This window comes from Somniosus microcephalus, chromosome 4, assembly GCF_052327205.1.
Source record: "Somniosus microcephalus isolate GS21.2 chromosome 4, FLI_Smic_1.0, whole genome shotgun sequence".
Lineage (NCBI taxonomy): Eukaryota > Metazoa > Chordata > Chondrichthyes > Squaliformes > Somniosidae > Somniosus > Somniosus microcephalus.
Genome location: NC_140990.1, coordinates 215,992,256 through 216,018,496, shown reverse-complemented (window position 1 = coordinate 216,018,496; position 26,241 = coordinate 215,992,256). Strand labels below are relative to the sequence as shown.

General features: G+C 39.9%; 1 protein-coding gene across 10 annotated transcripts in view; it reads right to left on the bottom strand.

Moving 5' to 3' along the window:
- LOC147120214 (serine/threonine-protein phosphatase 6 regulatory ankyrin repeat subunit C-like) overlaps positions 1 to 26,241 on the bottom strand; it is a 247,481-nt gene that overhangs the window by 101,759 nt on the left and 119,481 nt on the right. For all 10 annotated transcript variants that reach the window (XM_085985811.1, XM_085985812.1, XM_085985813.1 and 7 more), the window contains exons 6-12: positions 25,497 to 25,697; positions 19,891 to 19,978; positions 16,894 to 17,036; positions 14,641 to 14,853; positions 13,234 to 13,312; positions 4,278 to 4,392; positions 553 to 635 (exon numbers count right to left, since the gene is read on the bottom strand). In XM_085985811.1, coding sequence (XP_085841937.1) covers positions 553 to 635; positions 4,278 to 4,392; positions 13,234 to 13,312; positions 14,641 to 14,853; positions 16,894 to 17,036; positions 19,891 to 19,978; positions 25,497 to 25,697 — 922 coding nt within the window. The remainder of the gene's footprint in view (positions 1 to 552; positions 636 to 4,277; positions 4,393 to 13,233; positions 13,313 to 14,640; positions 14,854 to 16,893; positions 17,037 to 19,890; positions 19,979 to 25,496; positions 25,698 to 26,241) is intronic.

Genomic DNA, 26,241 nt, shown 5'->3' with positions numbered 1-26,241 from the left:
CCTACTACATGTTACATCGACTGAGAACACAAACACTTTTTAAAGCAAGAGTACATCATCAGTTTTTCTGCCTGAGGAAACAAGGGACCGAAAATCTTTCATACTAAATTTCAGGCTTGATTTTCTGCCCGTTGACTACAAATAGGCGGAAAAGCAGCAAACATTACTTTTGAAATGTATGCAGGATTAGCAAAATAATTAGTGTGCTTCAGACAGTAAATGAGACATTAACAGGATTATTCATTTACACAAAAGCTGCTTTTTAAGAATTGTGTGGAAACTGGCAATTACCAACAATCAGTATTCAACACCGTCTCAACCTGTGCCAAGTTAAACAAATCAGCCCATTGATTTCTAAAACAATACAGGATACTACAACCATTGACACACAGCCACTCAGGAAAGCCATTTGTTGTGCAAAATTTCAACCATAATTAGACAAGTATTAGCGAACAAAAGAGCACAGGAAGTTATTCAGCAATAAGCCAAGTGACCAAAACTATGGCTGTTCATGGAACTGAAGTGATTCAATATTGTTTTTAATACACTTGCCTGATGACAGTAACTTCCTGCAGCAGTCTGCATGTGCACTTAAAGCTGCCAAATGCAAGGGAAACATACCGTGAATGCCACACCTAAGAAAGAAACATCACAATTATACCATATAATGTAACAAGTTTTCAGATCAGAAATTTTATATTTCCAGACAAATACAGTTCTGTTAAATGCACAAAACATTAGCAAGGTATCCACAGAAATTCATATAATTTAACATGTAAAGTATTCTAAAACAATAGTAAGAATTTAAGTGCTCAAAACCATTGCGAACATAAGAACATAAGAACTAGAAGTAGGAGTAGGCCATTCGGCCCTTCGAGCCTGCTCTAATCATTCAATAAGATCATGGCTGATGATCTTCCTCATCTCCACTTTCCTGAACTATCCCTCGAGTCCCATAATATCCAAAATTCTATTGATCTCGGTCTTGAATATACTCAATGACTGAGCCTCCACAGCCCTCTGGGGTAGAGAATTCCAAAGATTCACCACCCTCAGTGAAGAAATTTCTCATCTCAGTCCTAAATGGCCGACCCCTTATTCTGAGACTGTGACCCCTGGTTCTAGACACCCCAGCCAGGGGAAACATCCTCCCTGCATCTACCCTGTCAAGCCCTGTAAGAATTTTGTATGTTTCAATGAGATCACATCTCATTCTTCTAAATGCTAGAGAATATAGGCCTAGTCTACTCAATCTCTCCTCATTAGGACAATCCCCCCATCCCAGGAACCAGTCTGGTGAACCTGTATTGCACTCCCTCTATGGCAAGTATATCTTTCCTTAGGTAAGGAGACCAAAACTGTACACAATACTCCAGCTGTGGTCTCACCAGGGTCCTATAATATTGCAGTAATATATTTTTTTTAATTTATTCGTTCACGGGATGTGGGCATCGCTGGCAAGGCCAGCATTTATTGCCCATCCCTAATTGCCCTCGAGAAGGTGGTGGTGAAACGCCTTCTTCAACCGCTGCAGTCCTTGTGAAGGTACTCCCATAGTGCTGTTAGGGAGGGAGTGCCAGGATTTTGACGCAGTGACGATAAAGGAATGGCTATATATTGCCAAGTCAGGATGGTATGTGACTTCGAGGTGATGGTGTTCCCATGCGCCTGCTGCCCTTGTCCTTGTCCTTCTCAGTGGTAGTGGTCGCAGGTTTGGGAGATGTTGTCGAAGAAGTCTTGGCGAGTTGCTGCAGTGCATCTTCTGGATGGTACACACTGCAGCCACGGAGCGCAGGCGGTGGAGGGAGTGAATGTTTAAGGTGGTGCATGGGGTGCCAATCAAGCAGACTGCTTTGTCCTGGATGGTGTCGAGCTTCTTGAGTGTTGTTGGAGCTGCACTCAGCCAGGCAAGTGGAGAGCATTCCATCACACTCCTTTCTTGTGCCTTGTAGATGGTGGAAAGACTTTGGGGAGTCAGGAGGCGAGACACTCGCCGCAGAATACCCAGCCTCTGACCGGCTCTTGTAGCCACAGTATTTATGTGGCTGGTCCAGTAAGATTATATGCTGTATGGGTCAAATTAGATGAGGTCTTTTGAAATATTCTAGTAAGGAGCTGTTTTATTGAATACAGTTGCACACCAACAGAAAATGCTGGAAACACTCAGCAGGTCCGGCAGCATCATGGAGAGAGAAACAGGTTTAACATTTCAGGTCGATGACCCTTCGTCAGAACTCCTCAGTTCTGAAGAAAGGTCATCGGCCTGAAACATTAACTCTGTTTCTCTCTTCACGATCCTGCCTGACCTGCTGAGCATTTCCAGCATTTTCTGTTGCGGTTTCAGATTTTCAGCATCTGCAGTATTTTGCTATTGTACAGTTGCACACCAGTCTCATAAGCATAACAACACTAAACACGCACCAATGCACCTGGCAGATTTTTTTTTTATGTCTGAAAAATTTTAAATCAACTTTAATTCCTATTTACAGTATATTGCAATACATTCAGTTTTCTTTAAAAGGCAGGATATGTCAAAGAATCAATATAATAGTACAGTTGTTTAAATAATTTGGTTACATTCCAACATATTCCACTAATTATGTCAAACATATACTTAAATGTAAGGAAAACGTGACTTGTCAAAATATCCCACGGTATTTTAGATCAAATACTACCAAATTCAACAGACTTCACCAGCAACACAGCAATTTTTTAATTAAAAAATATAAGTTTACCTTACTATTCACAATATTTTCAGAATACCTAAAAAGGGCAAGGTAACAAAAACTTCTCACTTAAAAGGCATGTAAAAACAGATTGAAATGAAACCTAGTTATTTTCTATTCAAAACAGAATGGGATCTAAGCACAAGTTGATTCAATATAACCTACAAAAACACTAGCCCAAGTGGAAATGACAAGATAACTTTACTGTTAAATCTTAAAATTATTACTAGGTCTGCAATACAGTCACTCATCACAGTCATCTGATGTAGCATGGATTTATATTTCCCATATTCATTCACAGTAGAAACCATACAAATATATTACTGTCTTTTAGTCTTGCTGAAATCACACAAATGGGGCTCACTTCATGGATGGTAACATTACTAAAAGGTTAGTCACCTGACAATCAAATTGCTGCACTTGGGAGGAGAGCTAAAGAAAATGGTTCAAGTCTTCAATTTAATGCAGAGAGGCCAGCATATTGCTGGTGAATTTTTCAGTTTAGTCAGTTTTTTCAACCAATGGCAATTATTTTACTAATGATGTTTGCAATACAATATGAACAGCATCTCCGCATTCAGTCCTCATTTTGTCGCCAGTCTTGCATTGATTTCCAATTGATAGGCCTCCTCACCAGAAAGGAGGGGGAGAAAATGGACAATTACGAGCACCAGAAAACTGTCTGGCTATGGGTGGTGCCCATACATTAACGTTTCATAAGAGAGACTGCCCCACCACAAAGATACTTTTGACCTAATTAGTTTGAGTACAGGCAGTGGCACAGATAATTAAATAAAAACAGAAAATGCTGGAAATACTCAGCAGGTCAGGCAGCATCTGTGGAGAGAGAAACAGAGTTAACATTTCAGGTCGATGACCTTTCGTCAGAACTGGAACTTTTATTTCAGATTTCCAGCATCCGCAGTAATTTGCTTTTGTACACCGATAATGAAGGCCAGCTAGCTTTCATTGGAAGTTGCCAGTATTGTGTATTGGCCACCCATCGGAGAGGCAAAACAGGTTTCTTAAGATACAGCTAACGGACAGCAATTTTTAAAATCATCTTGCTAAAGTAAAATTGAAATCTCCCCATCTTGCCACATAAGCTTCAACGAAAATACTTTAAACTTAGTTAAAAAAAATTATAAAGTTCCCAGAACCAGGAAGAGCAAACAAAGGGTTGGCGGAGGGGAAAAAATTAAATCGAACCATTCCACGGAAAAGGTCACGTGAACCTCCTTAAGCAACTAACTAACTACAGTAATGTAGGACTACTGAAGCGAACTTGCTTTCTGTGGAGAGAACAATCAGGCAGAATGAAACAATTTTAACATTTGAAGTCCTATAATTCGAACAAGTGTGGATTTTTTTGCGTTGCTAGGGGGGTGGGGGGGGGGGGGAGCAGTGGCGCAGTTTGATACCGCAGCAAAACTACATGTCAAGCTAACAAGTGGTAAAATAAACACTTGCTGTTGGTACTGAAATGTTAAATGCAGTTTAAAGTGGCATGCAATCAGTCATTCAGAACATCGTGCTTCTTTGGAAACTTACTTTGCCGTTTCAGCTCCACTGGTTATCAAGGTATTAATCAGAAGTTCATGACCATATCTGGCAGCCACATGCAATGGTGTATTGCCATCTTTATCAACACAGTCTATCTCACCACCTTCAAAAGGAAAATTAAAAAAAGCTTAATTTGCAGATTATACAGATAACCTACACCAAATATTTTGGTACTGTACCTTTATACAGGTTATACAGGTATGAAAGTCTTCCACTATCCAACATACACCCCACCACCTCATCTACAGCATGGCCATCTCTAGGCTCTATTTTTCCCCACTGTAAACCTCACTGACCTCTCAAGCTCTCTCTTACTTAAAGTCCAACTCATTTAGAACTCATATCCTATTCTGTATCAAGTCCTACACCCCCTGGTTATGCCAACCTCCATTACCTTCCTTTCCTCCACTGCATCAACTTAAAAATCTTTGTCCTCATTTTCAAATTCCTCTACGGACTCCCTCCTTTCCAACTCAATAATCTTCTCAAAGTCTTACATCACATCACGTGCCTCCATTCTTCCAATTCTGGCCTATTATGCACCCCTCTCATTCCTCACCATCGGAAGTGAAGCCTTCAGCCAACATATCATGCAATCAGGAATTTCCTTCCAAACCTCACTGCCTTGCTAACTTTCCCCTCAACTTCAAAAGTATCCTTACGATTATGCCTTTACCCATCACACACATCATCTCTTCTTCCTCCTGCTAGCATCTCTTAATTTCACTCCGCCCCCCAGAATATTTGCACATTTCTTATGACCATGCACAGACCTTAACTAAGTTGGATAGGCAATTTGCTTCCAGGCCTCTAACCTCATCATTCTCAAGTTGCTCTGGGCTACAAAGTGTGTGCCGAAGTGGTCCTTCAATATTCAACCACTCTCTTTGTTTACAAAGAAGCATTTGGCCTCCATTCACCATCTCCCATGATGGCATAGTTGAGTCACTAAACAGCCCAAATGGTACTTCATGCTCCAGCCATAATCCTAATTTGAAAAAGACTATTTACTGGCCCGGAATTTGCGGTCAGTGGCAAAGCAACAGCAATCGTCGCTGACCATGAAGAAAGTTGCCCACAAAGATCTTGCAATTTCTGTGGTGAAAACTTTAGGTTTCTTGACGTTAAATTGATTATAGTACTGTCAATAGGGTATCTCCAACACGATGCAGCAGTGATGGCATCAAGCGGTCTAAGCAGCCAATCACATTGAAGAATTCTCACAGAAAGCAAACCAGAAAATAAAGAGCACTGATTTAATTCACTTTGCAAAAATTTACAGAAAGCAAAATAAAGGTTGGGACATACACATGCAGTTAAGGCAGAAGGTGAAATATCAAACAAATTTAAAATTTAAATTTTTTTTAAAAATCTAGTAATTTTCTATTATAATGGAGAAATTTCACATTTCACAAATATCAAATTTGTTTTTCAGGACCAAAAAGGTTGTTCAGCCGCTAAAACCCCAGTTACACCTTTTCCAGCATGGCTTAATTTTTAATGGGGTGTTTAACAGTGCAATTAGATCGGTAAAGCTTAAATTTTCATCAGTTCAAGTGAGTTCACTGATTGCCGGCTACGGGGAGTTCTACAACGCAGCCTGTGGAGGAGCAGTGAATGACTAACCACAACTTCAAGATTTCCGCATTTATCTGTACATGCATTAAATCCTGAAGTTAGTCAGTTTCAGAAGGGTAATGACAGCGAACGCAAACAGTTACCACGGCAAAATCCGGGCCGTTGCTATTCCTTAGCATACCACCAACAGGAACTACAATTGAAATCATGTCATTGCACTTAATCTGTGACCTACTTCAGCACTAAAATGAAACTAGTAAGTAAAATCTATTTGATGAACAATTTTATGCAAATACATTCGGAGCTGTGCATTCGTTTATGAACACTTCACTTTATGCTAAAGGAAGAAAGGAGGAAGAACAGTCAAATTGCATGGCACCCACAAAAGTTTTCTTGATGTCTCTCTTGTCCAAAGAGTACCTTAAAAGTATCATCAATCTTTCCCAGATTTTGAATTTTCCTCTAAAATTCTGACATAGATCTGTGTTTGCAAGTCCAATGGTTATGATCAGCATATTATCAAATATCAGTTTACACATTTTTTTAATAATTATGGACCTTGTATTCAGGAATCTACCTACAAATGATACTGTACACAATAGAAATTATATAATAGGAATTTGAAACATAGAATACTGAATGTAAAATGCCACACTCTAACAGGAGGCAGCTCAAGAAGGATGATGATCAGTTCAGCTAGGAAACGCGCATTCAATAGTTTCTTGTTCCGACACAACCTGCCATTACTTTGTTGGACGGTGGATAAATTTCAGTTTATTGAACAGTTCCTTTGTTCCATCACTGGATAAAATGTGAATGAACTCTTGGTTTGGCATCTAGTTGTCACAATGGGTTTGGCATCTAGTTGTCACAATGACTTTTTACTTGATAAACTGCATTGGCCCAGAAATTCGGGTCTCCACGGGTAAGTACGCATGGGGTACTCACCCGTAGGCCCAATGGAAGTGCCGGTTTCCTGCATGCACTGCGCATGCGCGGGAAACCGGCACTTCCGTTCCCCTGAACGAAGGGGTTCAGAGGTCGAACGCGTGCGCAGAAGAGGCTGTGCGTGCGCAGGAGAGGCTGCGCGTGCGCATTGAACTTCGTTTTTTTTTTAAAAACAGGTTTTCCCCGAGAGGGTAAGTCTCCAGAAGTTAGACATGTAAAAAGCAGGCGTAAGGCCTGCTTTTTACAAGGTAAGTGGTGAATTAATTAAAATTAAAACATTTTTTCCACAGGTTTATTATCTTTAAATACTTTAAAGCAAAGTAAGTTTATTTTTAGCTGTTAGAAAATAAATTATTTTTTTCAAAAATTTAAATTATTGTTTAAAATAGTTATTTCATGCAATTTATAGTTTATTTAAAAAATGTGATTAAAAAAAAATTTATTTGAAGATTTAGTGCTATTTTGGGGCCGTAGTATTTAAGTTTTGACAGCTCTTCCTGTCAATCTTATGAATGGAGCATTCCCTGCTCCGATTGGCTCTCCATGGCCCACGTGATCCTTCGAACTAACTGCGCCCCTGGGATACGCAAGCACTGCGCGCCAGCAGCTGGACCAGGCCCCGGATCGGAATTCCACGGGGGCCCACAGCTCACCGGCCAGCGCACAAGGTAAGTGCAGGTCGGGGGCTTGCACCCGCGGGAAGCCCCCGACCCGAATTTCTGGGCCAATATTATCTTTTGCAATTCATACTACTTTGGAAGGAGGTTGAGGAAGAGAGTCATAGTTGTCCGATGACGTTACCTGCCCAGCTATATACAAAAGTTGCTTGGCAAACTGGACATTTACATAGAGAAACAACATCATTTGCATTTAGTCAGAAATTTTGCTATGATTTGTTAAGCAAAAGCAGCAGCATGCTTGCCACATAATGTCACACTGAACTAGGATTTGCCTAAAATCATTTGGCTTCTCTGAAGTTGTATTCAAAAGCAAAGAATCTTTCTTTATGATATGATGGGGAAAAACAAATATATTTTAGTAAAGATGCTTAGAGTTTGAAGTCTCTATGCAATTTCTTTGCAATGAATACAGAGAACAATCACATGACACTCAACTGAAGCGACAACATGGTCATACTTGTGATGGGGTGGAGAAATATCAAGTGGCACCAGACATGGCATAATCCAAAACATAAAAATTTATAAATCAACATCTGAAATTTGAAAAGGAAAATGGTTTTTGACAGCCTGATGAGGTGTAATATTTTCAGTGGATAATACTACCTTCCTAAATCTGAAGAACTCCAAATGTTAATTTAGACCAGGTACATTTTCATTTCCAAATAGATAAACTATTTGAAAGTAAAAAATTGTCAAGGCTGAGATTGCTGGATCTTTTCCTCATACAGAAAGATTTAAAACCTCGACTGATTAGGTATGTCCATTTCCAAAAATTGCAGCTGCTCATTTTCAAGTACATCTTTTACTTGATAAACTAAAAGTGGGGAGGATTGTCAGGAAATAATTCCAGTTTAAAGTGCTCTCCAACCCAGAGTAAAAATAATTTAAAAAGTCTTCATAGATTGGGTGGTGGGGGGTGGGGACGAGTATATTTATTGCTAGAAGCGCATCATTTTTTTCATTCACAATGTCAAGTGTTCAGAAGTAACAGATCAGAACTGCTTGTAGTTTCCCTTCATGCAGGAAATATTTAGCATGGAACAAAATGACAACTATTTTACATACAAATACAAACAAAATCTCCTTTACATGCTATCTAAAAAGGAGGAAAACTTAGGTATACAAACATACTTCAATTTACTTTAATTTCAAACCAATGCGTCATTAAGATAAAATATTTCAAAGCACTTTTCAGTATCAATATATTCATCTTCAACCAAGAAGTCTGTCATTTAAGAAATAGGAGCAGGAGTAGGCTATTTGGCCCCTCAAGCCTCCTCCACCATTCAGTAAGATCATGGCTGATCTTCTACCTGAACTCCACTTTCCTGCACTATCCCCATATCCCTTAATATCCAAAAATCTATCGATCTCTGTCTTGAATATACTCAATGACTGAGCCTCCACAGCCCTCGGACAGAGAATTCCAAAGATTCACCACCCTCTGAGTGAAGAAATCTACCCTGTCAAGGCCTGTAAGAATTTTGTATGTTTCAATGAGATCACCTCTCATTCTTCTAAATTCTAAACTGTACACAATACTCCAGGTGTGGTCTTACCAGGGCCCTATGTAATTGCAGTAAGACGTCTTTACTCTTGGCCTTTATTACAAGAGGATTTGAGTACAACATACCATTTGCTTTCCTAATTCCCAGTCAATATGTAGATTAAAGTCCATGATTACTGTATTACCCTTGTTACATGCGCCTCTAATTTCCTGATTTACACTCTGCCCTACATTACAACTATTGTTTGGGGGCTCCTTGCTGTTTCTTAGCTCCACCCAAACTGATTCTATTTCTTGATTTTCGGTTTTTGTGCCTTAAAGGAATGTATATTTAAGTCGCCCCTCATACTTACATAGTTTGCTTTGTTTAGATTTAAGACCCTAGTTTCGGATTTAACTAAATCACTTTCAAACACAATATAAATTCTATCATATTATGGCCACTCTTCCCTAAAGGCCCCTTTACTACAAGGTTATTAATTAACCCTTTCTTGTTGCACAAAACTAGATCTTAAATAGCCTGTTCCCTATTTGGTTCCTCAACATACTGATCTAGAAAACTATCTTGCATACATTCCATGAATTCGTCATCCACACTATTACTGCAAATTTGGTTTGTCCAGTCTATATGTAGATTAAAGTCCCCCATGATTACTGTATTACCCTTGTTACATGCGCCTCTAATTTCATGATTTATACGCTGACCTACATTACAACTATTGTTTGGGGGCCTATAAACAACTCCCACCAATGTTTTCTGCCCCTTGCTGTTTCTTAGCTCCATCCAAGCTGATTCTATTTCTTGATTTTCAGAGCCAAGATACTTTCTCTTTACTGTCTTTATCACATCCTTGATTATCAGGGCTATCCCTCCTCCTTTTCCATTTTGCCTATTTCTTATAAAAGTTAAGTATCCTGGAAAATTTAGTTCCCAACCTTGGCCACTTTGCAATCACGTCTCCGTAATGGCTATTAGATCAAACCTATTAATTTCTATCTGCGCTATTAATTCATCTACTTTGTTGTGAATGCTTCAGGTATAGTGCCTTTAAGCTTTGATTTTTTTCTATTTTTCCCTGATGTCATTTTAGTCACTGATGCCTTATTACCTTTGTTACACTCTCTGTCCCTTCCTGCCCCACTCTGCTTATTTTTTACCCAAAACTCTACTCTGCTCTCGAGCCTTGACATTTCTCTTACTGCTTTTAAATTTACTCTTTCCTGAATCCTCCCACCTCCCCTTCATTAATTTAAAGCCCCACCTACTGCCCTAGTTATTCAGTTTGCCAGGACACTGGTCCCTGCCCGGTTTAAGTGGAGCCCATCCCAACGGAACAGCTCCCTCTTTCCCCAGTACTGGTGCCAGTGCCCCATGAGCTGAAACCCCTTCCTCCCACAGCACTCTTTGAGCCACTCATTTAAACCTCTAATCGGTTTGTCCCTATGCCAATTTGCGCGTGGCTCAGGTAACAATCCAGAGATTATTACCTTTGAGGTTCAGCTTTTTAATTTGGATCCTAGCTCCTCAAACTCCCTCAGCAAAACCTCATTCCTAGTTCTACCTATGTCGTTGGTTCCTACGTGGACCACGACAACTAGATTCTCCCCCTCCAAGTTCTTCTCCAGCCGCAAGGAGATATCTTTAACCCTGGCAGGCAACACAACATTCGAAACTCCGTGGCGTGGCTGCAGAGAACACTATCTATCCCCCTGACTGTACGGTCACCTACCACCACCACATTCCTTTTCACTCCCCCCACTTGAATGGCTTCCTGTGCCACGGTCAGTTTGCCCACCCTCCCTGCAGTCCTTGTTCTCATCCATACCGACAGCAAGTACCTCATACCTGTTGGACAAGGTCAAGGGCCGAGGCTCCTCCATCACTATATCCTGTGTCCCCATACCTTCCTGACTCACAGTTACACCCTCCTGTCCCTGACCATTGACGAACTCTAAAGTACTGCTTAATCTAAGGAGTGTGACTGCCTCCTGGATCAAAGTGTCCAGGTAACTCTCCCCTTCCCTGATGCATCGCAATGTCTGCAGCTCGGACTCCAGCTCAAAAACTCTTGAGCCGAATTTCCTTGAGCTGCAGGCATTTACCGCATATCTGGTTGCTCGGAATCTACACCACCTGCACGAGCATCTCCAGCAACCTTATTTTATTTATATAATTAGTTACAGTATTTATTCAAATGATTGTTTTCACTTTTAATTTTTAGTTTTAATTAGTTAATTTAGTTTAAGTTATTAATTTAATAAAGTTATAGTAGTTAATACTCTCCCAAGTTTCAAATTTAATCCACTTATCTAGCCTAGAGAGCAAAAGAACTGTAATAATCACAACCAACACCAGAGCATTTTCTGAATTAAGGGATGTACCAAATTATTATAATTCAAAGATCCATGTTATTCAACATTTATCGCTGGAAAAATATCCAATTTACTGTACATATGGCAAACATATGTGCGTCATGGGCCATTAGTGCCAAGCATATAACTTGTACCTTTTATTCTACATACACAAAATAAATAACTTATTTTACAGTGAAAGCAAAGTAATCTGAATCAATGTTAAGATTTTACCAACTGTTATACACATGAATTTCGTAAACTGATTTCATGTTTAAATCTCATATAAATCTCATTGAAGAATCCTGACGAGGTTGGTGCAGAGGCGTGGAGTTTTGAGAACAACTGGTTGGAGGCATTGATTTGGAAAATCTCCTCTCCATTCAGTATCCAATTTGAGCTGCACCAAGGTGGGAGGGGGAGCAGGGGAGGGGGATCCCCAGGTGACACTGCAGTATCAGTGGAGGGAAGCTGTAGGAAGAAACACACCTGAATAGTCGTGCGGGAACTTGGTGCCAACTGAGAGTACGTAGACTCTTGGCAGGAGAACAGTTTGACTGAAAATGAGGAGGCGGGGTTGGGGGGGGGGGGGGGGGAGGGGGGGAGAAGGGAGGGTAGGGGTTAGTGGGAATGTGGATGATCATTTGCAAGCAGGTTAAATTACATTAAAAGTATTTTTTAAATCCTTAATTCAGACACATCATAAACTGGGTTGCTCCACATTTAATTCACATGATGCAACTCAATGATTCAGAGGGAAAGATGAGGTACTTGTAATCAGAAGTGCTTCCTCCAGAGATCTTGCAAGAATAAATGATCAACAAGAATGTCTCCTACCTGATAGAAATTGGTCTCAATTCTCCCTACAAAAAAGTGGCCAGCTGGAAACCTGACTGCTGTCAAACTTTAATTACACAGGAGTGGCGATTAGTATCAAGGACTGAAAGGGATGGGAATCCCTACTCAGTGCAATGGCAGCCAACCAAAGATGGCCCCGTTAGATATATCTCAAATTTTTTTTTCCAGCTGGGAGGCACGAACTGTTTGTTTTCTAGAAGATTATTTCTTCAATAGAATAATTTTGAACATCTCTGGAGATATTCTACATTTATTTAAATATGTAATACTTGCAGGGAGGTAATTTACAATGGAAGTATTTTGTCTTTTGATCCCCTTCCACCCCACCCCCAAGGTATCACACCTTTATAAATATTATTCCAGGAATGGATCATAAAAATCTTAGTCATTAACCTTGCCGTAGAAACATCAAAAGACACAAATGCAAGAAAATTTTATTTTCCTATAGATTTTCTTTAAAAAAAAAAATCTTGTTGCACCTATCCTGCATATCTGAACAGCTTTAACCATCTGCCTTATTATTTTTGGGTCACTATACTCAAGAGCATAAATTGCACTCAGTTACTTTTTTTGTGAGCGCCCCTTGGGATATTCAACAGTCTTGCAGCAGTTCATTACACATACTTTTAATTTTATAATAATGAAAAGTCAAAAGTAAAAATGTTGTAATTAAAAGGAATCCATACACACTTTGCATAGATAAACACATTTATTCATTACTCCAATGAAAACTAAATTCATTAGGAAAAGCTTATGATACAGCATCATGAACATGAAGAGTCAATAACATTAAAACCTCAAGAATATAAATCATGAACAATAGAACACTCTTTCTGGTTCCAACTCCTGTGTGCTTAGTAAATTAAGTTCACCAATTTTTTTTTTCATCTTCAACAATCGAAAGCATAGTTTCCATATTCAAATTTGGATTTTAGCCATGATGGCCCTTACAAAAAAGTCATGCACACAAGGATTTATGAAACCTCAAACTGACATCAGTACAAAAAATACTTAAACGTACCATTTTGAATGAGTGTTTGTGATCGTGTGAATCGGCCATGGACAGCAGTCATGTGCAATGGATTCTTGCCATCTTTACTCTGAAAGATACCAAGGTAAGTATTTCATTTAAAAGCTTTTGGATAATCATTCTACTGAATGTGATCATGCATAAATTAGACCAACACCATACACACATCCAAATTGATCGTGTCTTCTTAGTTGGAAAAAATCATTCAATAAAAGTCTGAAGATAGGAAGTAGGTTGCTTAAGATGGGGAACAGAGTGGGCACCAAGCACAGTTCCTTGAAGGACCCTGCTTTGGCCTGTTCGCTTCTCCTCAGGAAACTGCAAATTCAGCTCAGCAGCTTACCAGATGTCGCACAAGACACCAGCTTCTCCTCTGTACAAACACAGCATGGCTGATCAAAGACTCCAACTACAGTACTTCTGCAACCTTGTGCTGAGCCCTGAATCACTGTATTTTGAGATGACAAATTTCAGTTACAAGTGAATATGCTCTTATTCAAAATTAGTTTCCAATATTTCTGACAGTTACTGATCCGTAACCTTTCTTGTGGATAGGGACAATAATCTTTACTTGCTAATGGGATAGAAAATCATCACTTGAGAGGAATTAATAAAGTACATAAAAGATAGTTATTTAAAAGAGTTAAAATTCCTTTTTGTACCATACATAATCCCAAAGTCGCTGCATCAAAACACATTTTATAAAATTGCATACATTTATCCTAAAACAAAGGGAAGAGCAAAACTTCCAACATAGGGGAATGCCTCCCAACCAGCAGTTTATATTTGTGTACAAAAAGCAAATAAATCCAAACAACTTATTCAGAGTACTAGGAGATAAATGTGTCAAAAATAATTAGATTTCAATTTATACAGGAAATACTCCAAAGGAAAACTAAGCATATTATAAATGCTGTAGCTGTAAAGGTCAACTGAACTCACACAACAGAGACCCAAACCCAGTCTTGTATGACTCAGATACACACAGACTTTACCAACTGAGCCATGAAGGGAGCCTTGGATTCCTGGTTCTTTTGAGAAAAAGACCTACAAAACTCACATGCACTCAAAGTTCATCAGGTATGCCTTTTAGGAGTGCAGGAGAGCACCAATTAGCTTCCAAATTGATTGGCTGTACTGGCATCCCATTGTCTTGTGCGGATGTATAATAATTAGGCTTCAGCAATTGGATGAGATACTTGGGGCCCTGTAATTATCACTCATGTCCATAGATTAAAACAAGTTCTTATTTTGAAAAGACACAACGTTTATACGCAAAAGAAAAATCAAGATTTGTAGAACAATTCTACCTGCTCTCCATAAATACCTGCCATATTAAAAAAAGATAATTATCTTCCCTTAAAAAAAAGAAGGTAAGATAAGAGGATTTAGATTTACCTGGAAGTTGACATCTGCTCCATTATTTACTAATAGTTCAAGACACAAAGCACCATGAGTTGAAGCAGCAGCGAAGTGCAAAGGAGTAAATCCCTTGTTGTTGGGCTGATTCACATTAGCGCCGTAGTCAATAAGTTCATTGACCACAGCATCTTGACCATTGTAACATGCAATGTGGAGTGCCGTATTTCCATATGCATTCGGTTCATCAATCTGCCATGCAAAAAGTAAATTTTGTACAATTTAAATGTTGAAAACGGCAAATGTATTTAACATTAATGTTTGTAATAAAACTATTAGGACCATCATAATTGCCCATATCAGAATTTTTCCGTTGACATTTTTAAAGCTAAAATCAACATTAAAATTTATAGCAAATATCCTACATGGGGAAGTAGTCAAGTGTGATATGAAAACATCAGTAGGTTCAAAATTAATCAGAGTACAGCAGTGTGAATAAATGAGAGAAAGAAGGCATTCAGTGCTAATTCTGCCCTACTTTAACTAGTCACTATGTGCCATTGACAGCGTCCCTGACGAACCAAGTCTTCTGATTTTTTTTTTAAATAAATGAGGGCATCTTAAAAGGAGGAAAAAAATGAAAATTATACACTTGTACCTAAAATTTAATTTTCCCCAAATACCATTTCCATTCAGACATATATAGATTCTTCATTTTTAACTTAATATGTGCAACTTAAACTCTACCTCTCTTTCCTTCTTTAAGACACTCCTTAATTCCTACCTCTTTGACTAAGCTTTTGGTCATCTGTCCTAATATCTCCTGATGTGGCTTGGTGTCAAATTTTGTTGGATAATACTCCTGTGAAATGCTTTGGGACATTTTACTACGTTAAAGGCACTATATAAATACAAGTTGTTGTAAAAACACTGTAAATAGGATCACTTTCCTAAAAAGGATTTAAAACACCCGTCAGTATATTTTCCTCTTTTGCTGAAAATGAGTTAATTATCTGCTGTCACGCGCAACAGCCACCAATAAAAAAGGTGGGCCCCCCAATATTTCCATTCAGAAACTAATGACGGAAAGCCAGCCAATCACTGCACCTGTAACAGTACACATTTCAAACAGCTAAATTAGCACAAAATCTCATTCGCCCAGCTATGGAGTTCACAAAGTTGAATCAAAACGACCCAAAGATTTGGTGCAGCCAGCGTTACAGACTGGAACATGAAGGTGCTGTCAGATATTTTGACAAATATGCATCATCCCTCAACGCAACTCCCATTGGCAGCCAAGCTCCAACTCTTGAAGTTCACACACTCAAATTAATTAATTATAGCCAATATTGTCAGCCATTTTTAATGTAGATGAACGAAATATCCACACTGAAAGAAATGAATGAACATGTGGCTGTAAGTTCATACGAGTGTCAGTGCCAGAAAGAGGGGTCAGATTAATAAAGACTATGTGACCGCACCCTCTAAATCAATCACTGATCATTTTTCCAATATAGTCATCATCTGTTGTTTGTATGATAAACCCCTCTTCTGAATGACAGTTCAATTTTTGTTTCTACTTCCCGCCCTGCAATGCTGGGCAACTTCATCTTAATGGACCTTTAATAAAGCCTTCAGTGCCTTTAAAACATTTTTTTTTATTTTTTATAAATTGTCTTTCAGTATTTTTACAAAAAAAGAACAATCTTACGTTTATATAGAGCCTTTCATATCCTCAGGACATACTAAAATGCTTCACAGCCAATGATTTACTTTTGAAGTGTAGTCACTGTTATGTGGCAGCCAATTAATGCACAGCAATAATATAATTTACCAATTAATCATTTTTTGCAGAGTTGGTTGAGAGATAAATGTTGACCAGGACACCAGGCAAATCCCCGCTCTTCTTCAAATAGTACTAGCGATTTTTTTTTCTCTAAAAGGTCCACCTGAACAGGCAAATGGGGCCCTCAGTTTACCATCTCAAGTAAAAGACAGCACTTCCACAATGTAGCACTCCCTCAATATTACACTGAAGTTTTAGGCTGGATTGTATGCTCAAATCCCTAAAGTAAGGATTGAACTAACAACCTTCTAACAATATATTACCACTGAGCCATGCTAATGCTTTTTGGGAATAAGACACAGACCAGAGCTAGACAAGAACTACTACTTCTGTTTCTGCTCACCAGCTGGCCTCTCACCTATTTAATTGTACACTTTTTCATTGCAATTCTTCAGGAGAAAATATACGCACCGGCTCCATACATCTTGAAAGAAAACAACTCTTACCTCTACAGCAAGATTAATCAGTAGTTTCACCACATTAATCTGTCCATTAGATGCAGCTGCGTGGAGTGGAGTATAACCCTTTTTATCCTTGCAACTAACTTCAGCTCCATGAGTCAATAGCAAAGAAACTACTTCAACGTGACCTACAGTACAAAATTTCACATTTTACATTGATTGAAATATATCAGCTTTCCATGTTGCTTTTACATGGAGAATGGACAACAATACTACACCCTCAACACACATTAAGTCTTCATGACTTTACAATCTAAACATATATTTTAGTTTAAATTTCTGATATTAAATAGAATATAAATAGAATTATATAAAGATCCATGGGATAGGTAGACGAAGGCTCTCTGCACAGCAAATTCTAATTTTTATTTTATTCATTCTCAGGATGTGGGCATCGCTGGCACTTATTGCCCATCCCTAGTTGCCCTGAGGTGATGGTGATGGATTGTCTTGAACTGTTCTAGGTGGGTGAAGACAAGTCCACAATTCTATTATTAAGTAGGGAGTTCCAGAATTTTGACCCAGGAATGGTGAAGGAATGACGATATGTGTCCACATCAGGAGTGTGTGAGACTTGGAGATGATGTTCCCATACATCTGCTACCCTTGTCCTTCTAGCTGGTGAAGTCACACAACACCAGGTTATAGTCCAACAGCTTTATTTGAAATCACAAGCTTTCAGAGCGCTGCTCCTTCGTCAGGTGAAGTGAAGAGAAGCATACAGGCACAGCATATATAGTCAGAGAAAACTGCCAGATGATTACAGGAAATCTTTCTAACTGCCCTTTATCACACCTCGGCAGAGAGATAATCACAGCAATCAAAGGTGTGAATGGTGTCCAAACAGGTCAGTCAGGAAAACATCGTCGATCGACAGTTCAGACGGGCCACAGCGAAAAATCGCATAGACCTCCTCAGAAGACAAACAGGGGACACAACCAACAGAGTACCCTTCATCGTCCAGTACTTCCCCGGAGCAGAGAAACTACGCCATGTTCTCCGCAGCCTTCAACATGTCATCGACGACGACGAACACCTCGCTAAGGCCATCCCCACGCCTCCACTACTCGCCTTCAAACAGCCGCCTAACCTCAAACAGACCATAGTTCACAGCAAATTACCCAGCTTTCAGGAGAACAGCGACCACGCCACCACACAACCCTGCCACGGCAACCTCTGCAAGACATGCCAGATCATCAACACAGATACTATCATCACACGTGAGGACACCACCCACCAGGTACATGGTAGATACTCATGTGACTCGGCCAACGTTGTCTACCTCATACGTTGCAGGAAAGGATGCCCCGGAGCATGGTACATCGGCGAGACCATGCAGACACTGCGACAACGGATGAACGGACACCGCTCAACAATCGCCATGCAGGAGTGTTCCCTCCCAATCGGGGAACACTTCAGCAGTCAAGGACATTCAGCCTCAGATCTTCGGGTAAGCATTCTTCAAGGCGGCCTTCGAGACACACGACAACGCAAAATCGTCAAGCAGAAACTGATAGCCAAGTTCCGCACTCATGAGGACGGCCTCAACCGGGATCTTGGGTTCATGTCACGCTACATGTAACCACACCTGACGTAGAGTCATCCAGACTCGAGTCGTCGTTGGCTTGTTCTCTCTGCACAGATGCGGCCGGACCTGCTGTGATTTCTAGCAAAGTTTTTTGGGTTTTTTTTTGGTTTTTCATACAGACCCCAGTATCGGCAACATTTGACCCCTTGTGACCCCACCTCATTATTCTTTGATGTAATGTTTTCCTGACTGACCTGTTTGGACACCATTCACACCTTTGATTGCTGTGATTATCTCTCTGCCGAGGTGTGATAAAGGGCAGTTAGAAAGATTACCTGTAACCATCTGGCAGTTTTCTCTGACTATATATGCTGTGCCTGTATGCTTCTCTTCACTTCACCTGATGAAGGAGCAGCGCTCCGAAAGCACGTGATTTCAAATAAAGCTGTTGGACTATAAACTGGTGTTGTGTGACTTCCTACATTTGTCCACCCCAGTCCAACACCGGCATCTCCACATCATAGCTGGTGAAGGTCGCGGGTTTGGGAGGTCCTGCCGAAGAAGCCCTGGCAAGTTGTTGCAGTGTATCCTGTAGAGAGTACACACTGCAGCCATGGTACACCAGTTCTGCAGGAGGTGGATGTTTAGGCTACTGGATGAGGTCAAGTGGACTGCTTTATCCTGAATGGTGTTGATTTCTTCAGTGTTGTTGCAGCTGCATGCATCCAGTGGCGAGTGTATCAGCACACTCCTGACTTGTGTCTTGCAAGCGGTGGAAAGGCTCGGGGGGGGGGGGGGTCAGGAGGTCAGAACTCTCCCAATTACCACCCCCAAATTACTGGTTAAAATTCTGAATCAAATGGATTAGCAAACTGTAGAATGCATGAAGTCATATCTTTTAGGTAGCCCAAAATGCACTGCACAAAGAAACATTTCACAAAGAAATTTAATGTTACAACCTCAACTTCTTCACAACACGACATGAAATGGATCAGAATATTTACACAAACGTGGAGGTTATATGGTATGACTCCCCAAAGGAAATAAAATTCAGGAAATCTGCCCCCCCATCCCCGCCCAAACCCATATCATGCCAGTTAGTAATCAAACAAAAAAAACAGAATTCATGGAAAAATCCATGTCCAAATGAAAGAACAAAATTGAATGGGGAGGGGGCAAAAATCTAATCAAAAATACTTTCATCTTTCACTCTCAAATTTTTTAAATTTTTTATTCGTTCATGGGATCTGGGCGTCGCTGGCAAGGCCAGCATTTATTGCCCATCCCTAGTTGCCCTCGAGAAGGTGGTGGTGAGCCGCCTTCTTGAACCGCTGTAGCCCGTGTGGTGAAGGCACTCCCACAGTGCAATGAAAAGTGATACATTATATGTAGATAAAATATTGTGTAATCAGTCCAATCATTGAAAGAGACATTTTGAACATAATATTACTTACCCATGTAAGCTGCCCAGTGCAAGGCTCTTCTGTCCTTCTTATCAAAAGCGTTAATATTGGCCCCTTTTGCTAATAGGAGATTTACCATCTTGGGTGAGAAGGGAAGGGAAGAGAGAAAGAAAAATATTCCAGTAAAGGTTTAAAAATTCAAAATCATTGCATCATACAGATTTGAATTTCAGTACAAACTTGATCTAATGAAAATAATCTTTTCTAAATTAACGGTCAATATAATAGATACAAATTTCTATGTGAAAAGTGGATGATGCTAAAAAGAACTCCCTGAAAGTGTGAAAATGTTCAGAAAATGTAGTCAATAAAAGAGCTGCAAATGCCACTGTAAATCGATCATCTATTATATGCATTACGGCCTTGTTGCCAAACAAAGTCCAAATTTACAAAATTCTCCTCTGAAATGCGATACACAACGCAATGGCATCAAAAACAAAATCAAAATACCACAAAGCAAAGTAAGCACATGCAAACGGGATTCTATAACTAACAAATAAATTTTCAATGGTTTTAACACCAGCAAAACTTTAGACACAAAATAAGTTTGCATTATTTTGGTGCGTGCATGACTTAATGACAATCGGCACCATGCTAACCATTGGGAAATTCACTGTGCTATTTAGGTGTTACACCTGTAATCATGAACACCTACTTTAAAAAAAAAAATCAAGGTAAAGTCAACCCTAAATATAAAAGAAAAGTTAACATTTGTAGTTGATAAAGAAATGCAAACATTGGATCCAGCTCTAATTTTATAATGAGAGACTGTTTTACCATCTTGTGAAAATTTATGACAATGACTGCACTTGAAAAGTACTTCATTGGCTATAAAGCACTTTGGGACATCCTGAGGTTGTGAACTGTTCTAAATAAATGCATGTATCTCTTTTGCTACAGACCAGGAATCCCTAGTCTGTATGAATTACCTCTCAACTGAGGTGGTGGTAGAGGTGCTACCAGTGACCTCAGTATGCTTCTGGGTTAGGGAAATTAAATATCTTCCCGGGTCTCTGTTCCCAGGGGTGTTGTGGAGGGCACCCCACAGATATGTCAACCACCAATGTTGCACAACAACAGTCAGCATTTGGAGACAGAGTCAGTGAATTATTTAGTGACAAAAATCAACGCTGACCAAGCCCATAGCCATCAGTGCTGTTTCTACCCGAAACCTGTTGCTAATGCAAGAGATCCCCCTTGCTACAGAATTCTCCTGAGAAGAGGTGTTCTTCTTGGGATCCTCTCCAGTAGAGGCCAGAATCAGAGCAGAGAGGAGAGGAAAGGGAAATAAATGAAGGTGAGAGCAAAAGGACAGAAGCAGAGAGAAGTCCTGGGGGTGTTGGGGAGGGAGGGGGTGGTGAGGGGGACAGGAAATAGTAAAGAAGTTGGGTGGGGAGAGAGAGCGCCAACAATAACTTGTACATGAGGGGAAGAAAAGAGTGCCACAAAGAACTTGGCTGTTGGGAGTACCAGCTTGAACTGGAGGGGAGGGGAACAGAAAAATAGTGCCAGCTTGAATGGAAGAAGAACACAAGCTGAGTTGGAGGAGTAGAAGTGCCAGTTTTAACTGAAGAGGGCGAGGTGAACAAGGATGAAGAGTGCCAGTGTGAACTGGGAGGGTTGAAGGAGAGGGTCACTTTAAAAGGGTTGGGAGGTTGAATGTGGCAGAATGATGGTAATTTTGGGGAAAATTATGGTTTGGTTGGTCTGTTAAAAATCCAAATGTGTTGTTTCTGATTTTTTTAAGTTTAAAAATCTATTCAGGGTGAAGCATAAAATGCTTAAAATCGCACAAGCAATGCAACAAGTTTGTGCCTTCAACATTTGGATTTCCCGCATGGGGATTTCATGTATTGTCTTTTTTCTCTCTCAAGTGCAAAGCCTGTGGAACGACTTGTTTTCTCATATCACAGACATAATCGAGGCAGCCTTGAACAGTCAGCGTTTTCAGGACTGCGTCAGCTTTTTTGAAGCTCCTAATCTACCACCATTAAGAAAATATTCCAATTTATCTTTTTCAGACCCACGGTTTCTCACACTGAACTCTTTCTGCCATAGCTTTTCCCCCACTAACTTTGTCTGTCCATGTCCCCTTTGTAACTTTCTGCTCTCATCTACACAACTTACTGAGCCTCCTAACTTAGTGGTATCTGCAAGCTAGTATATATAACTCTTTATTCCTTCATCCATCAATATATGTGGTGAAAAGCTAAGGCACCAGTAAAGGTCCCCAGGAAACACCACTCGTCATATCCCACCAATTAGAGAATGAACTCTTCATTCCTACTTTGTTTCCTGCTTTCCAATCTATTACCGACCCATGTCACAAGGTTATCTCCAATTCTGTATGCTCTCATTTTTGGTAATAATCTCTTGTGCTGAACCTTATCAAATACCTCCTAGATATCCATATAGACAACATCCATGGACACACTTCTATCCACCATGCTAGGGACCTCCTCAAAAAATTCAACTAGATTAGTCAGACATGATCTACCCTTCACAAATCTATGCTGACTTTTTTCAATCAGCGGCTACTTGTCCAAGTGCTCAGTCACTTTGCCTTTGATGACATATTCTAGTAACTTCCCCACTATTGATGTTAAACTGACAGGTCTGTTGCAACCTGGTTTCTCCCTACTTTCTTAAATAATGGAGTAACAGTTGCAATTTTCCAATCTAAAGGCACAATTCCTGAATCTGGAGAACTTTGGAAAATTAGGACCAATACATCTGCAGTTTCCTCACTTATTTCTTTTAATAGCCGGAGGTGGAAACCATTAGGTCCTGGAGATTTGCCTCTCTCAAGTCCCATTATTTTCTCCATTACCATATTTCTATTTATATTAAATACACCAAGTTCCTCCCTTTGACTTATTTTTAGATTCCCCGATATCACTGGTATTTTATCCTCTTCCTCCAGTGTGAAAACAGTTACAAATTACTCATTTAACAAGTCTGCCATTTCCTTATTATCCATTATAGCCTCATCTCTATCTACCTTTTCATGGGTCCACAATTCCCTTTACTACTCTCTCTCATATTTATAAAACTTTCTACTGTTAGCTTTGCTATCCCTTGCAAGGTTTTTTTCCCACTTTTTGTATCCCTTTGATATTTTTATAGCTCTACCAGTTGGCTGGATTTCCACCTTCCCTTGCATTTGTACAAGCCTTTTCTTTAGCTTGATACTGTCTCTTATCTCAATTATTGACCATGGCTGCTTAACTACACAAGTGGAGACTTTGCCTTTTAGGGGTATGTACTGTTTGTCTGTAGGCCTTTAAGATGCTCTTTAAAACCTACCACATTGACCAAGCTTTTAGTCACCTGTCCTAATAGCGCCTTCTTTGGCTCAGTGTCAATTTTTGTCTGATTACGCTCCTGTGAAGTGCCTTGGGATGTTTTACTATATTAAATGGATAAGATATTCGATCCTGCAATTAAATGGATAATTATGAATGGCTTGTCGATCATAATTCTACCTATTACATAAACCTGGAATCTGAGTAAAGATTTAGGTATACCACATCCTTGACCCTCATCCTTGGAAAGCAAGGATCTTATTACGCTGCATTGTTAATACAATTTATTAACCAAGTTTTAATTTTAATTAACCCCAATATTGAAGAATTATATATTGATGTAGGTGCAGATTAATCATTTGACAAATAAATAGAATGACAAAGAACAGCAGGCTTTATCTCAAACCTGGAAAGTCTCAAGTTATAAATTTGAATAAACCACCTTTAGTCCCGTATGAAACACAAAAAAGCACATCAGATTCTGGATCCAAAAGCATGAGATGCCAAACCTCAAGGTGAAGGCAACATGTGCACCCATCTTGTGAAGATGATCATAAGGCTTGTGGCAGTTACTGTAATGAAAAGCTATTTTTGTACTATTATGATATTACAGGTAGACTATCCTTTATCCGAAAACCTTGGGACAAGCTGTGTTTCGGTTTTCGGAAAATTTTGGATTTCAGAAGGTATTTTATAAGACTGGGAAATTTGTCGGGGGTGGGGGGTCGGCGGGGGGTCGGGGGTCGGCGGGTCGGTGGGGGGTCGGCAGGGGGGGGGGGTCGGCGGGGGGGGAGAAAAGAATATCGGACGGGCTGCTGTATTGTTGGGTTCACTCTCCCGGTATACCTCCTTCACACTGCCCGGCTCGGCCTGCAATCTCCTACCCAGGAGGGAACTCAGTGACCCTCTGCCCTGCTCAGCGTAAGTCGTGCGCCACTCTGGTCATGTCGTGCGCACGACTTACGCTGAACGAAAAAACTTTCGGTTTTTAGAGGTTTTCGGAAGTTCGGATAAAGGATAGTCTACCTGTATTTTGAAACCCAAGTATATAAATTACTGTTATTAGTGCATGAATGCTTAAAACATTTTATGACAATCCTTTGTCCAATATTTAGCCATTCCCATTTACACCTCTTCCAGACTCATCTTTTGTTTCTTTACTTTTCCCATTACCATCTCCTTTTGCTTTGTACAATCATACCTTTTATCGCTCCTGTCTTCCACCCTATCGCAGGCCTTCCCTTTTGTTCTTTCCTCCTCTCCACCCACCTTCCCTGCCCCTGCACTTGCTTAAATTCCATTACATCTCTAACCTTTTCCAGTTCTGGTGAAAGGTCATCGACCTGAAACGTTAACTCTTTTTTCTCTCTCCACAGATGCTACCTGACCTGCTGAGTATTTCCAGCATTTTCTGCTTTATTTAGTGGAGGTATTTATTCTTTTAAAAGAAAATGAGCTAATGACTATTAGAATGGCAGAGGAATATCATCCAAATATCAGCGACAGTAATTTTGAGGCTTAAGAGTATAGTCATATATCAAGTATACTGATATTGAAACAAGTATATTATTTTGACAAGAATATATTACAGGTACCACAACATATATGATTCACTCGTCCAGTTTTCAGTCTATCTTTTAACTTTGATGTCCTCTTCTATGAAGTCGTATCAATGAAAATATTAAAAATATCTTGGGGAACAGAGCCTCAGACTCCACCTCACTAAATAAATCCTGTTCATATACTGTATAGTCATCTCTACACCACTGCCCATTCCGGATAGCTATTTGTGAGCTCTGCTGGAATTGCACGTTAGGTGAGGATAAGGTCAGCTTTGATGCACCCCATGCAAATATCTCACTACCAAAATGGCAACTTCTCCACACTGCAACACTGAGTAGTAGATTACATCTTTGCATCCATAATTCCTCATGCTATGCAGTTCAGAACTGTGCAGAGACGAAGGACACATGCACGCATCCAATTAGCAAAGGGTACAGATCAACATTGCAGAGAAGTGGAAGGAGATATCAAACTCATTCCATTGGTCAGGATTGGTACCCGATGAGGAGAATTAGGATTTTTTAAAAAACCCAGAAGTTTTCTCGCCACACAAACTTCGATCTGCAATATCAAGCAGTCTAACCTACATCCTTAGTCAATTACATAAATCTTTAAGGGTTGACAATGCAGTCAGTATTTTACCGAGAACAGGCTTGGAAACCTTTACTGTTAATTATAATGTGAGCGCACGCGCGCGCACACACACAATAGCAGAAATGTTTGACGTACCTCTGTATGTCCATTGAGTGCAGCATGATGCAAGGCTGTCCTGCCTCCTCTATCAGATACATTGACACTGCTAAGCAATGGAATGATTGCTTCTGCACATTTCATTGCCTTGTTAGCAGCAGCTACATGTAACGGCGTCTGCCAATTTTTGTCACGAGCATTGACATCTGCAGAGTGCTTGATCAAAACTTGAACTGCTTCCTGAAAGAATCAGCATTTCTTAGACACAATGGTGGTTAAAACACAAGACATTGTATTACCTGAACTAATCCAACTTCACATCTGTTGAATTTTCAGTTGAAAGAAATCAGTACCAGTGCTCATTTATTTTCCTTTTTTTAATCCATCACACCTCCATGTCAGCCTTTCAAGCCAGAAAAGCAAAGGAATAGACTGCTATTTGCTATCCAGTTTACAATACTTATGCTGGTTCTACTAGGATGGCTTACATGCATCCACGGGAGAGTTTCATTACTTTCGTAATATTGATCTCCACTATAATGGCCGAACTGCAACCAAAAATTCAGTACAAATACTGGTAACTGATTAACCGGCAGCCTTTGCGACTTATCTCCACAATAAAAGAAAAATAAGCTTTAAAAAGTGCAAACAAAAAATAAGTATACCTAATAGAAGCTGTACTTCACACTCCTGAAACCTGTCACAGTTCTACGCAGCAATTCCAATACTTTCTACTTCAATGTAAAATATATCCCAACACTGTTTACAATCCCTTGTGCGGCTG